This window comes from Bacillus rossius, chromosome 7 (assembly GCF_032445375.1).
Source record: "Bacillus rossius redtenbacheri isolate Brsri chromosome 7, Brsri_v3, whole genome shotgun sequence".
NCBI lineage: Eukaryota > Metazoa > Arthropoda > Insecta > Phasmatodea > Bacillidae > Bacillus > Bacillus rossius.
In genome coordinates this window covers 66,564,132-66,579,837 of record NC_086335.1, presented here as the reverse complement: position 1 = coordinate 66,579,837, position 15,706 = coordinate 66,564,132, and the positions used below count along the sequence as shown (strand labels likewise).

The 15,706-nt window shown below is 34.3% G+C and overlaps 1 protein-coding gene across 2 annotated transcripts in view; it reads left to right on the top strand.

The window, feature by feature from the left end:
- LOC134534251 (circadian locomoter output cycles protein kaput) overlaps nt 1-15,706 on the top strand; it is a 32,851-nt gene that overhangs the window by 2,263 nt on the left and 14,882 nt on the right. For both annotated transcript variants that reach the window (XM_063372541.1, XM_063372542.1), the window contains exons 3-12: nt 496-644; nt 1,522-1,613; nt 3,906-3,995; nt 5,915-6,035; nt 6,152-6,247; nt 7,836-7,920; nt 9,971-10,102; nt 10,207-10,313; nt 11,996-12,143; nt 14,355-14,500. In XM_063372541.1, the coding sequence (XP_063228611.1) occupies nt 496-644; nt 1,522-1,613; nt 3,906-3,995; nt 5,915-6,035; nt 6,152-6,247; nt 7,836-7,920; nt 9,971-10,102; nt 10,207-10,313; nt 11,996-12,143; nt 14,355-14,500 (1,166 nt within the window). The remainder of the gene's footprint in view (nt 1-495; nt 645-1,521; nt 1,614-3,905; nt 3,996-5,914; nt 6,036-6,151; nt 6,248-7,835; nt 7,921-9,970; nt 10,103-10,206; nt 10,314-11,995; nt 12,144-14,354; nt 14,501-15,706) is intronic.

Sequence of the window (15,706 nt, the reverse complement as noted above, 5' to 3'; positions counted from 1 at the left end):
GGGAAAGTAATGCGGAGAGGAAATGCGGCGACTGACAAGCAATGTTAGCGGCCGAACCGCTGAAGGGGAAAGAAGATTAAAGGCCACATCAAAAATCCAAAGAGGAAAAAAAAAAGGAATAAACTAGTTAGCAAAACATAAAAATATAAATGCCACATTCTCTCCTGAATAATATAATACATAATGACTAAATCCGCTTTTGCGGCATCAAAATAATTGTGATTGTTTGTAATCTATAGAAGTATGCATCCTTAAACTCCAGGTTATTTTAATGTAGTTGGCATATCAACTGTAACCTAACATAATTTAGTATGTGTATGTAGACTTTATAAATGTTTTTTGTGGCTTGCAGCAATGAGAGTTGACAGGGCTGAGTTGTGTTTGCTTTAATATTTATTTATTTTTTAAATCAGTTGTCTTATTCATGTGCTGCTAGCTGTGGGTGTACTGCACAGTGTTATTTTGATTTGAAAGTGTAATTGTTTTGTTTTCCAGGAAGTCTCGTAACTTGAGCGAGAAGAAGCGTCGAGATCAGTTCAACCTGTTAGTCCATGAGCTCAGCTCAATGGTTACCTCGAACAGCAGGAAAATGGATAAGTCTACTGTTTTGAAGTCCACCATTTCATTTTTAAAAAGCCATAATGGTAATTCAAGTGTTTATGTTGCAACTCATGGTGAAAATCTATAAAAAAAAATGTTATGCTTGCTGTAAGGTACCCATATAGTAAATAGTATTTTAAAATGGTAATAATTATTGCTGTATGTTTAAAATAAAGTTGTTCCATATATTGTTTTACCTATACTACAATTTTAGTTTAGATTCTGCCTTTTGAATTTTTTACACTGTTCCTTTTTAGGCTAATGCAATACATTTTTTTATTTAGATAGGCCTATATCTGATTTATATAGATAATTTCCTGACCTGCAAACATCCATTACAATATAAAATAATCAATATCCATTAAAATACAATATAAAAATTGTTAAAATCAGTATTGAATATTGTTATGGATGCAGATTTTAAACAGCGAGAACTCTTCAATATGCCAAGTCGGTTATTTTATTTCCTTGTCATTATTGTTGTTTTAGAACTGTTCTTGTAAAAATATCACTATAGCACTATTGCATTTTAAGTTTCATCATAAGTTTTGTCACCATTTATTTACTAAGTGTTTAAAAATTGCAGTAAATATTCACGCAAGTGTTTATAATAGTGATGGGTCAAATCCCAATTTTCTCGCAACCTAATCTGAAAATCGAATCCCAAAGAGTACTTCGAATATACCTCTTGAATCCGATCTAGGTCTCAAGAGTCCAAAATGAAATAATGTACAAGATATGAATAATATCAACTATGCTGTTGAAACATTTAACCTTTTAAATTGTTTATTCATATACACATTTTACAGCTTGCATCTGGTGAAAAGATTTGTGACAAACCAAAAAAAATGAAAGAGAGCTCTTGGTATGAGACTGGGTCATATGCTGTTGTTTTCAAAAAATTAACTGCTTTTCTTTCAGAAATTGCAGTTAGATCGCGGGCCCACGAAATACAAGAAGACTGGAAGCCTTCATTCCTTTCAAATGAAGAATTCACTCACTTAATATTGGAGGTGAGTTATTTTATTTTTAAATTTTTTTTCCCAGAAATATAGGCAATTATTTTTTTCCCCCATGTATGGAGAATTTTAACTTTGTAATTTATTTTTGCACTATAATTAAATAGTTTCTTTTGCTTGCCATTAAATTAGGTTTAGCTTCCCCTTCTATGTTAAGTTGTTCGTTATTATTTTTGTTCTGTTGCAGTTTGTACAGATAGAAGCACTGCTATATGTCTTTTGAGTGTGAATTTTTCACCTGATTGACAATGAAATTCTCTATTTGCGTTCTCTGTATTTTTCCCCCGCAATTAACATTTTCTTTAGGTCCCTCACTCGTTAAATGTACTGCAATACTTTCACTCCAATTACATCATGAAAATTACTTTCTTCTCACTAGGCATGTCTTGTGAACAACGTTGGTTTTTATTTACATGTTGTATGTCCCCTCACAGATAAAAAATAATTTGTTAGTTCACATACATGTTAAAATTCTGGTAAAAAAATGTTTGTTGAAGGTTAGGTTACTTTGTGAATTTTATATGCACAGTGATGAGATTAATTTTTTAGACACCACTAAAATGCTGGTGGTAACTGACTGTATTATGTGCATTAAAACACTGTTTATTTTTTCTTTGAAGCCTAGTACTGACCTTTTTTATGGTGATGGTTGTGTATTAATAACACATGAACTTAATATCAGAAGTATTTTTACTAATACTGATGAACTAGTTGTTTCGTAATGATAATGGAAAAAAGTTAGTATGTACGTTAAAACTATTTTGGTTGCAGATGAACTAAAGATAATAAAAAAAAAATTATTTTACAGATTGGTATCCACGTTGCTCTGCCAAAAGAACTGTCTATTCCCGTAAGACATTTAACAAATAAATTCCATAATGTCAAAAAACAGTTACATCATTTTCAATAATATACAACCACACCAAAAGAATAAATTACGTTTAGCGGCTGAATAAATTCTGTGACATATACACTGTATCTTGAAAATTTATTTACCTTTTCATATAACACAAGACTCTTTTAATGAGACAACATTATATTGCATCAAAATATTTAAAATGTATACACTGAAATCACAACATATCTCTTCTTGGAAAATAAATTTTGCTTTCCACAATAACAAGCACGAGACAACATACGCTTTTAAATATTATTTTCGAGAGCTTGTGAGATATTAGGATTATTAAAATGAACTAATTAAAAAAATAACTTGTAAACACTGCACTCGCACATGGTAAACATTTACAACTTAAAAGTGGCCATTTTCACCAAACTCTGGAAATAGAAAAGAAACGAAGCTAGTCACTAGCGCCAAAATGACTCAGTGGTTGGAAAAAAACTTAAACTGTCAACGAAAGTCCTACAGCGATACCAGGCCATGCCTCATCTCTTCACTCTTTATTGTTTCTACTGAACGAGATCCCGGTGTCAGCGAGACTCATTAAGCCCTAATTTACTCCTCATTATGAGGGACAAGATTATATGGTGAATTGCGATAAAACCGAAATAACACTATAAAATTTTGTTGATACACCACATAACACCATAATGCAAGTTATTACACCATCTAGCAAGGACTTAAGTATCATTAACCAAAACTTAATAAAAATCATAAAAATAAATGGCTTATCTTTTTAATGTTAGAAATTTAAGGAATATCATTTTGAGACAAAAATTTTTACCAAAGTGCATGGATCAGAAAAAATAATTTAATTTGTTTTATAGTACATCTCTTATTGAACGACTTTTAAACCATAAATTCTTGCTAATTAATTTTTATTGTTCTGAATGTACGTGTTTTAGACCAATTTATTTGAATTTATTTTACTTTAAAAATGCAGCATATAAATTTTCCCTCTATTTTGGTTGAATAAGTATTACAAAACAGCTTTTATCAAAATATAAACAATAACACAGATTTCTTCCATTTTCAAAATAAAATTGGACTAAAAATAAAACAATAAAATCTTGTCTCTATTCATTATCATGTTAATATAAAATACACTTCAAGTGACACCATCGTACTGGCACACACGGTAGCTGGCTGGCTTCCTGGCTGAGTACGCAGCAGCTGGCTTGCACACGGACGTCTGAAATAGTGTGGGGCGCCAGTTGAGTTGCATTCTTAGAAATACGGGTACCCCTTCACCCTCCCCAGTGGTCCACGGACTGTGCACGAACTAAAATCTCTGTCACAGAGGCAATTTAAGTGTCATAAAATACTTAGAAGTAATATTTCTGTTCCCAAAAAGCAGGGATGACACGTTGAGAGGTTTTGTGTTGCAGGCACTGGATGGTTTCATAATGGTGTTCTCCTCGTCCGGTCGGATATTCTACGCATCAGAGAGCGTAACTTCTCTTCTCGGTCACCTGCCGGTGCGTCGACGTCGCGTGCTTCTGTTGCGCATCCTGGTTTTTTGCTGGGTGTTTGCTCCAAAGTGGGCCTGTGCGAATGCTCGTTTTCTGTTGCGAAGCGAACATCAAACTGAATGTTTAAAATATTTGCCAAGTCAAATTGGTTTTGGAATATTGTTCTCAGCGAGGCTGTATTACACTTTTTGTTTTATAAAATACTGAATTGAAGTAAAAAAATAAAATATATTTAACATTTTTTTATGTTTGAACTGATCAGGTGATTAACCAATTGGGCCCTACGTATAACACCATTCAAGGCATTTAATAACTACACATGCATAGTACAGTGTAAACTGTTTATAACGACACTCAATTTAACGACAAACTCCTTAAAATGTCGAAATTGCTTGACTTTGGTTGGTTTACCTTGTTTTCTGTACAATAATACACTCTATATAGAGTCACGCTCACTCTATTTAACGACAACATTGCAGCATTATAAATGATGAAGCAGTACTTTCTAAGTTGCCGAAGTTGATAAGAACTGGATCTGTGTACGTTCTTTTGTTTGCTGTTATGTTGTTGTATTATCTAGCACGTGTTTACTTCGACTGACGTACCGGAGATTCTAAGAAGTTCTGTTTTTTGTTTTTGAATGATGAACTTGCACATGTTTACCTCGGTCACTAGACTTTTGTTAATTTGTTATACGTTATCATTATCGCAGTTGCTTACAGACTTTCTAACTGTAAACATGGCGAGTAAATGAAAATCTTTGTGTATTGACGAAAGAATTTTATTAGTACGCTCAATAGAGGCGGGAGAAAAGATCGGTGTTGTTGAAAGACGCTTGGATTTAGACACTCTACCGTGTCTACAATATGGAAAATCAAAGAAAAAATTCTGCAAGCAGAGGAGGATGGAAAATCTGCTAAGAAATTAAAGAAACCTCAATACGAAGATCTGGATCAAGCGATGCTATCATGGTTTTATAGACATGTAAAATGTGTACTATATTAGTAAATACATATTATTATAGAATAGTAAAATTATATCTTTTATTTCTCTCCATTTAACGACCACTCTCTTTAACGCCGAAAAATGTTCAGTCCGTTAAGTGTCGTTATATAGAGTTTACACTGTATTAATATTGAGCGTTCGTAGAAGCAAACCTGAGTGCCGCATTGTATTTTTTTAAGTACTCAATTTTATTTTATTCATACAAAACATATAAAACAAAAAGAAGAAAAAACTAAACATTTTCATGAGCGAATCTTAGGCTTCCATGTTATAAATCTTCACAACAAATGCCTTGCTTCACATCAGATGTAAAGTTTGCATCGCAACCAAAGCTTCAATTGAAACAAACAGCATATTTCCTGACAAAGTCAAATTGAATGTCAAAAAGAACTTCAATTGATTTGCTTACGCAAAGTTTCGCACAGGCCTACTGTCGTGATTCTTTTGCCACCTTTTATGTTTTATTAAATTTTTGACTTGGAGTACATAAGCACTTAATCTTATATTAAACTTCTTTTTATGGTTTATTATTGTAAACTAAATGTTCAGTGGGATTATTGCTAGTATATTGGGGTTTCCGTTTAAAGTGAGATTGCCTACTGAGTGGCACTTGTGTGTTTATACATTTTGTGATTAATTTCACTGTTTAATTACGTGAGTTATTAATGGCACTGAACACTTAACATGACAAGGAGGTAAAACTGATAATACCCCACCCACTAAATATTGTGGTCCAGAATTAAAATATCTTTGGTATTTTCTTTATTGTGAGTTCATAAAATTTGGTTACATTATGTTCACTTAGTATTCATAACTGTTTTATGCAAAACCCATTAAACTGTGTAATTTTTTTGTGTTTATATTGATATAGTTAAAAATAATTGTAATAATTTTTGCTTGGTAACTATTTATGTTTTCAGAACGATTTGTTAAACATGACAATTTATGACTTGGTATTTGAAGACGACCATTCAGAACTTTACAATATTTTGCTCAACCCTTCAAATGCCTTGTATTCTCAACAGTATGGTGATGTTAAAGGTTTGTATCTTATAATTTTGCCTTTTGTGTTCTTTGTTGCATCTTACCTAATCATAATGATTTTATTTACCAAAATTCATTTCGATGTTTGATTGAAAATGCTATTTTTTTTTCAGAAAACCGAATTTCATTTTCATGTCACTTGAAGTGTGGCAGTCACGAGTCACAGGATGAAGTCATGTACGAACATGTTCATTTCGTGGGATACTTCCGTAAGTATCTCTGTTGGAAGTTGTATTGAACAACATAATTTATGCTTTACAAGGAACTATGTGAAAGGAGATAGAGGTTTAATTTTTTGGGTTTGTTTTTTTTGCATGTATTAAATATTTATTTTGAATACAAATTTGTTTAAAAAATGTTGCAAAATCAAGGTACAAATGGTAACAAAATAATACTTTTTTTTATTATTTATATTTGTGACATGCCCATCGACAGTTATGGAACTTTCGTGGTGGGCACTAACATACAAATACGTAACACAAAATGCAGTCTGAATGTGGCCAGGCACCACAAGCATATCAGCACTATGCAAAGGCGGGCATCAACTACAAGAGAATACTCCATGCACCACCCGCAAGTAGTCGCAACATAACCAGCTGATACACCGCACACTTGTAGGGACCACATGACAGCAAACACAAAGAGATACAAATATGCAAATACATTAAAACAATGCATAAAAAACAAGTCACAAAATATGGAAAAACGACTAGAGTAACATTTATTATATGTGATACAAATTTTTATATAAGAAATATCATTATATAACTCAGAAAATTAAATAGCAGAGCAGAGTATAGAAAATTAGAAGATACAAATAGTATTTATTGTTGGGTAGATGATATAATTTTATTGATTTTTATCTTATTGCTAGTAAGAGGAAGGCAAATTTTTTTGAAAATGGATATAATTCCATATATAATATTGTTATAATTAATTAAATTACTTAATGCACATGGTAACAGAAGCTTATGAGTATTGAAAGTTGGAATTTTTATTTCATCCTATGATTTGCAGGCAAGGTTCAATGCACATTTTATACATGTAAATCATTTAATTAATTAGGTAAGAGATATGCTATGAACTTATGCTCGCTTGCACAGTTGTGACTGGAGGCAAAGCAAAATACTAGTCAATAGATTAATAAGTAAATCAGTACAGAATGTGCTTATGATTTCCTTATCTGACTTTGCATTACTTACATCTTGAGTTAAAACTATAACGAATCTGTTGTACCGTAACCACCATGTAGTAATGGATGAGGGATAAAGTTACTGTAATTTTCTACGGTGACATCAGTTTATTCAATTTTAGATCATTTGAATGGAGACTTCAGTGTTAAATTCTAATCCACACTAATTAATAGATGCCCCTCAAACAAGTGTACTCTTCTGACAGGTAAAGTTTGACAGCTAAATATTCTTCCATAATTTATAAGAAAAGTGCTAGAAAGTGGGCTTGCCTAGTTTTTTTTAAAAATTAAATATTGTATTTTATGTAATGGATTCATTAAATTGTGTTTTATGCTCACGGAATAGACTATATTCATGCATTAGAATTTAAAAAATAAAAAATTATGTTACTATAATTTTAAGAAGCAACAATTCAGTTGCAATGAAAATTTGAAATTGAAGGAACTAACCGTTCAGGTTTAAAGTTTCGTTTAAGAAGTCATTGAGTTAGCTCAAAACTCCCAGGTTTTATGCTGTTTGTTAAGTTATTTGATGTGAGCTTTTTTTTTTGTTGGCTACCACTGTTAACATAATTCATTTGCGATAATGTTAATTGTTTTTGTAGGTTCCGACATAGAACCCGTTGAAGAAGATAGCTTCATATCCAGCACGAGCAGGTATTCTGGCTTCTTGGGTGAGGCGGACTCCAGGTATGCACTTCAGTAGTACTTGTTCATTACCTGAAAGAAACGGTGTAATCTTACAGCTGCTGTACCCAAATGTACTTCATTTGCTGGGGTTTTGCATCGATTTGTGCCGAATGTAAATTTTCCTCAAAAGAGCAGAGGAGTTTATTACTAGCCAGAAGCCAATAAATGGTTCATTTGGGTCTTTGTGTGCATAATATTATAATCTGATGCTTAGAATTATGTAATGTAATTGTGTCAATGACAATGACACATGACAATCATTAGTAGAAAAAAAACTTTTTCTTCTTTCACTCATTTGTTGACTCAGTGCCACAAAACAAACGAAACTCTAAATCAAATAAAAAAAAAAAGTTTTTAAAATGGTTTTGTGGTTCTAGTTTTACTTTTAAAATTAACAGTTTGTTTTCCTTATTAATTTTTGGCCGTTAATATTTGTTTCACAGTTTTACTTTAACTAATTACTCTTAAAAAGTTTCATACAGTTTTCAACAGCTAGTTTAACTTCTGCTTAAATTTCCTTTTTATCCATCAACAAATAACCAGGCACTTAGTTGGAACTTACAATATATAGCTATATAGAGCATTCCACTTATTTTATTACCTGCCTGACAACCAACCCAAATGAGAAAATTGACATATAGAAAAATGCATGTCTCGGCAAAATATTTTTCATGTTACTTTTATTTAAGACATTCTAAACACCAGTGTGAGCATTAAATTACTATTTCTTACTCTCAAGTTATTTCATTCCATTTTAGACATAGCTGTATGTACACTGCTCTATAAGATATAATGCTAGTTGACCACCAGTCGTGGTATATATATTTTTTATTTTTGTTGTTTGCGAGTTCTTGGATTGTAATGACAAGTGTATCTACAAATTTTAATCAATTGTTTCATGAACTAATGTATCTTTTAAGCATGAGAGAACCCTATGTATCTTTATGATGTAAATGAAATAAAATTACTTACCTATGTCATTAGTTAATTTGGTCTGCATGTAGTTAAACTCCAAAATCAAATTGTGCCTTATAGATTTGCTTGGGCTCAAAAGTTTAGGGAGTGTTATATTGCTACTTAAAAAAAAATATTGTGAAACTGTGTTGGTATAGTAACATATTGTTGGGTTCAGAACTGGATTTATGTAGGTGCCTTATAGTAAATTTCTTCTTAAAAAGTGTGTAGCTGGTGGCTGCATTTTAAATTTTTCGATGGGTGTTTTTAATTTGGCTGTTTTACGACTAAGCTGACAACAGGCATGGGGGTTTTATTTTTAGGCCATTTTCATTTTTAAAACAAGAGATTTTGGTGTCATTGTTTTTATTTTTTATGAACTCTGTTTATTAATAAAGGTAGCAAAAGTTTCACAAATACACTTGCTTGTTCAGTGATACTTACTACACCAAAACAGTGTCATTTTGACTGATACATGATGCACTTTTACAATTTGTAATTAGCATGTCTTTAAACTACTGGAAACAATACAAATAAATCATCACGTGTATGTGCATTTGTAAAATGTCTGTATATAAAAATGAGTTACTAATAATAGTTGCAATATCAAAAAAAAGTAAATTTTTTCCAATGTAGTTAGTACATACATTTTAGTACTAACTACATTCTAAATAATTGAAATTCATTGAAGTTAATGAATTATAAGATTACTTTTGAGTTAGTTTTGATTAAATTTGCTACTTAATCTCACTATTTTTGTTCTTGGATTTTGGTGCTTCGTGGTGTATTAACTGGCATTTCAGTGTTGTATGGTGTGTTCGGTGTTATTTCGTCTTTATCGCAATTTACAGTGTAATCTGGAGTCTATTGCACTTCTTCACGGGTGATTATGTTATAACTTGATGTAAGCTTTTGGACGTACGCCATTGCTAAGCAATAGTTAACAATGGTGGTGTATGTCCAAAAGCTTACATCAAGTCATGCACTCCCATTGCACAAATCTTTCAAAGATAATATGATTATGTTATAGCCTGCCGTACTTCAAATATGCATTTTCGCATGGCGTTGGGGACTAATGCGTGGAGTCTTGTTTCAGACTCGTGTTTGTGGGCACTGGCCGCCTACACACGCCACTTCTCATACGGGAAATGTCTGTAGTGGACTCGACGAAAAGTGAGTTCACTTCCCGGCACAGCTTGGAGTGGAAGTTCTTGTTCTTGGACCACAGGTAAGATCTTATATATAAAAACAGCAAGTCTTATTTTTTTATGGGGTGTTGACAAACTGAAAATTGATTGTATTTTTTGATCTCTCTGTTTCTTTGGTCGTTAGAGCTCCACCCATAATTGGTTATCTGCCGTTTGAAGTGTTGGGGACATCTGGTTACGATTACTACCACATAGATGATTTGGAGAAAGTCGTCACCTGCCATGAAGCTTGTAAGTAATGTTCTTAATTATATTAATTTCCTCTCACCCACCTTATTAACCAATGGCAAATAAATTTTTTTTCCAAATGCAGGAAAGTGTAAAAACAGAGAAATTTCTGCCAGAGAATTGAATGCTGTGTTATATGTTGTGAGCAATAAGTGAGAAAAAAAAAGTTTAAAATCAGTTTGATATCAAAAAGAACCATATGTTGTATTAAAGATGTGTCATGGAAAAAAAAAGGTGTAGTATCTGGCGGCTGGCTCATTATTAAGAATTTGCACCTAGTGAGATGTCTGTGTTGTTTCTATTATTCTTGGGACTTGCAGGAAAATAGCAAGAATATTTTTGGCTTGAATACTGGTTATTTTTTCTATCAATTTTAACCTTAATTTGGGTTTCTTTTTGCTACGAAATTTAGTTTCTCAGTGGAAATATTTTATCTTTATTATGTTTTTATTTTATGACTTCTATTAAGAACTTCCATTTTGTAAGTCGGAAAGAAGTGATGTCTTTCTGTATGTGATTACAGTTTGTGTAAAGAAGACTCTTATTCCCCCATCCTTTTTTTTTACATCATTTACACAATCACACATTTGTTTTATAGGAAATAAACACTTGCAAGATGTAGTTGGTGTGTGATTCTACTGGCAGTTTTAAATTAACATGTATAATATTTTATGTAAAAAAAAAAAGTTTATAAAATTAATGCTAATTATTTAAATACAGTACAAAATATTTTTTTAAAAATTTAAGTTATATAAATCTATGTATGTTTACTATCACACAACAGTTTCTTCGTTCTCACAACGTTACAGCCTAATTTCCACCAAAGGACCATGCAAGCTATGCCATGGTATTGTCACCACACACGTCATCACACGAGTTCTGCATCCCACTACCAGAAATGTGTGCACGGCACATCCATTGTTCCTCGTAACGATACCATTAACCACCTGACCTACTCACATCATCTTCTGCACGTGACTAACTCTAAAAACAGAAACTGAATAGTCGCAATGGTGCCCGGTAATGGTATCTTTAAACAGTCAGTGTCACCAACAACTAAAAATTGCAATCACTTCCAAAACACCATTTTCAACCTAGTTTGTACACAACAATGTACATAATCTATCTGAGAAAAGATTCAATATATCTCATCGTAGTTAAATTATCCAGCCATTTATTGATATATTTTTATGAAAATTATATTTAGTTGTTATTTTTGAGAAAGAATAGCTACAATCTTTGGAAGCTATACGTAATTCTAAAGATCTTAGTGAGGTAGTGGACGATAATTTTACGCGATAACGTCATAAGAAAACATTGATGAATAATTGCATACTTTTTAATTTTCAGATATTATTTACAGTTTTTGCAAATTTAATTTAAATCATTTGTTTAAATAATATAATCACGAACAATTAGTTAAAAAGCCCACCTAAACCTGTTTGATATTATAGAAGATTTTCTCGCACGGTGGTTGGCCGGTTCTTGCACGCTCGGCTCGGGCGGAACGTGACAATTTTTTCGTGCGTGCAGCCAAGCATTCATCGATTTATAAGACGTCATCACGTCAAAAATGTATTCTGTTTATTCAGGTTGTAATAAGTATGAGCTTGGTAATTCGGTAGAGTTCTTCTTGGCGTGCGTGCGTGTGGGGGTAGTCACGCCGGCCTATGTCTCCTCCGCAGTGATGGAGAAAGGCGAGGGGACGTCCTGCCACTACAGGTTCCTCACCAAGGGCCAGCAGTGGATCTGGCTGCAGACCCGCTTCTACATCACCTACCACCAGTGGAACTCCAAGCCGGAGTTCATCGTGTGCACGCACCGCGTGGTCAGGTACAACACGCTCCTGCCGACACGCTTAGCCGTGCACGCACCCAGTGGTCACAATAGCCTCTTTATTCACATTTTAAATGAAGTTTCTCTCGTATACTTTCATGTTTTTTGTTTCATATTTATATATTCTTAGTATTTTTAATTAATTAAATATTTAAAATTTTTTTTTTATGTTTGAACATGCCCGACATTTTGAGGTGGGCACGACATAAAAAACAGTCAAATAAGTACCTGTACATTTTACTAATGTTTGCAAGAAACATTTCAGCTGGAAAAAAAACTTTCAAATGAAATATATTTTTTAAAAAAAATAGTATATGAAACATGATGAGAAAATATTGTTAATGTAGGTAGGTTTTTTTTTTATAAAAAAATAATTTTCGATACATCATACAATGTGTATGAATGTGAAAGGAAATAAAATTTTGGAAAGCTAAGAATATTTTAGAGATGCGTTGCATGTCTGTCATACTATTTAAAACTTTGTGATAACGAACGGCTAGAATATGGGGAGATTGTATGAAAAGCTATTGTACAGGAACATGTTTGAGCCAAACACATATTGTGTGCCCGCACCCTTGGTTGGTGGGAGGATGAGGTTTGTTACCGTGAGCGAGCTGGGAAATAAATCAAGATTGAAATCAACATCAAGGTCAGGAGAGGTGGGCAAGGAACGAAGTGATGAGCCTGGAGCAGCGACGGAATGCGCGAGTGGGGTGAACGCGAGCACCTGGAGAAAAACCCATTGGCCTGAGGCAGGGGTCGGCACACTGCGGCTCGCGAACCGCATTTGGCTCTTTGCGTAGGGTTTTGCGCTGTGCTGCCACAGCACAATAAGAATACCTAAAGAAATCAGACGGTAAAATCACAACGCATGTCCTGAACCTGTATGTTAGCTCCCTTACCATCGCCCCACTTGGCCACTGCACTCTCCCAGCTGCTTTTGTATATTAATAATTAATTAATTAAAATAATTTAGGTTTCCTTGTTTTATAAGTACTGTTCTACTAATGACTACCATATTTTTTTACATTTACGTGTTTTTTTGTCCTAAGTAGCCTTTATTTTTTAGACTTTATGTTGAATTTGTGAATAGAATATTTTGATTTTAACTTCTTTTTTTTTTTTTTTTGTGGTCTTAAATTCTACGTAGATTCAGAGAAAATACGTGTTGCAGCTCTAAAAAAAATTGGATAATGTGTTTACTTAATATTTGGCTCATCTCACTCAAAAGTCTGCCAACACCCGGTCTAAGGCAATACCCGTCATGTTTCTGATTTGTGAATGCAGTTTAATATCTTAAAACTAGCTTTCATTGGTTTTGGCACATTTTGTAATCCAGACCAATTTATTCACTACCTGACTTTTTGAAGATTATTATTTTTTTATTTCTTCAGAGCAACCTATCACAATGAGTTTTTTGAATACCATCCTATTGTATATTAATTTTTCTATGGCATTCTAAGTAGAACTATATTGACATTTTATAATCCAGCAAATCGATAGTCCGTCATGGCAGTGGCTCAGAATTTGAATATTTCTTTTCATAAATAACAAAAAAAAATCTTTATTTAAAGAGTATTGGCTTGACAACCACAGGCTCTAGCACACACGGCAGTCCGAACACGAACTGCCAACTGAGGAGCGGCAGATTCACTCCTCACCCGCCCGTGAAGATCGTCTCTCCAGAGGAGAGTATCAAATAAAAGTAACCTTAGCGCCAGGGGCGCAACAACGTGGGGGGGGGGGGTATTTTGCCCCCCCTCCCCTCCCCCTCCTTCTGAAACCTTGAAGTGGGGGCAAACGGGGGGAAAGAAAGTGCTGTGTAATCAATTTTTAGATAATAAAACTGCTTAAATAGCACCATTTTCCACCTTTAAATACAAATTTTCCCGGGGTAGTACCCCCGGAACCCCCCGCTTCAATAGGGGGGGGATCGATGATTCTTTATAAAAAGGTATATTGCCCCCCCTCCCCCCCCCCTTCCCCTTTTGGAAATTTAGTTGTTGCGTCCCTGCTTAGCGCTCAATACAAATTAAATATTATGCGGTCGATGTTGAGTTTCAAAAAGTACTGAAAGAACCGGGAATCAGTTTTTAATTCCTGGTTCTTTTATTATACAGAAAGTAGCGGGGATTCCTGGTACAGTAGTGGTAGTTTTGGGGACGGGATGGCTGCCAGCCTCACGAGCGAGAGTGGCCGTGTGCGCAGCTACGTGGATGTGATCAAGCACCTGCGGAGGGACGCTGACGAGGGGGGAGACCAGAGCCAGGGCAGCGACGCCCCGGGCAGGCAGCCCCAGTCGTCGCCGTCCCAGAGCGGCATCGCGTCCAGCCCCTGGCCGTCTCGGTCCCCCGGTGAGCCGTCGTCCCAGCAGTAGAGACAACATTCTGTGCTTGCGTTTCTAGTCCATAGAGACTTTCAGTGTTGTCAGCATGGTACTGATCAAAGGTTAGGTTATTTTCTATTGCCAATGAGGTTCGTTCACTGAGAAGGGGGTGGGTAAGGGGAAAAACTATCTCAAACAATTCTTTGTCTGGTAGGTTGCATTTTTGGTGTAGTTTGAGCAACTGTCGCAAAAACTCAATCAGTTTTTTAGGATCCAATCCATTGGTTTCCGGGAGATTGGTGAGTAGCCTTTCTGCTGAGTAAATTTTGTGTGTTGCAATTTTACTGTAAAATTATTTATATAAATAAAAATGTAAATGTTCGTTTGTTCAAAATCTTAAATCTCCGAATTAAGTTTTGATCAAAAGTAAGTGTTTAACAGTCTTGGACAGTGTTTAACACTGCTTGTTTTAGTCCATAACTGTTTCAGTATGATTCGTAAATTATTTTTACAGGAAAGTTTGCACTACCAACATCCCAATCAATTCATTGCTTTGGTAATATACTTAGTTTTTTATAAATATAAATTTTTTAACAGTTTTTTCATTGCGTAGTCTAAAAATTTTCTAAATGGAAATCCAGATTTTCACGTTGAGTGTAAATGTTTTAACATTTTAAAATTCATTAATAAAAACACAAAATCCTGTAAAAGGAGTTTAATCATTTTCATCATCGCCTGTGATGTGATTTTTGAAGCACACGACTGGTAACTTTGACTTACCAAAACCTGGCTACAGTTGGAAATGTATAAAGTTGTGCATTTTATCTTAATATTCTATTAAACTGTATTGAATTGCTTGACCAAACAATTGTATCGAATTGTAGCCAGTCATGTAACTTAATTTTACAGACGTGGACAAAGATTGTGGCGAATGTCAATACGAAGTAGTCACGGGCCCACGGGGGTGGGTGGTTGGCTGAAGATCATATCTCTGTGGCGAGATCGTATCACACCAAGTTGAATTTTCGTCCAAATATGCTTCCTTTTTGTCAAATGCTTGTCCAATGTGTGTATTGTATGTTCATTGCGTGACTTGTGTTTGTATTGCGTGTTCGTTGTGTGTATTACGTGTTCGATGCGTGTCCCGTGTGTACTGTGGCCAGTATGTACTGTGTGTGTCCGTTGCATACTGTGTGTCCATTGCGTTTCCTGCATACTGTGTCCAGTGTATACT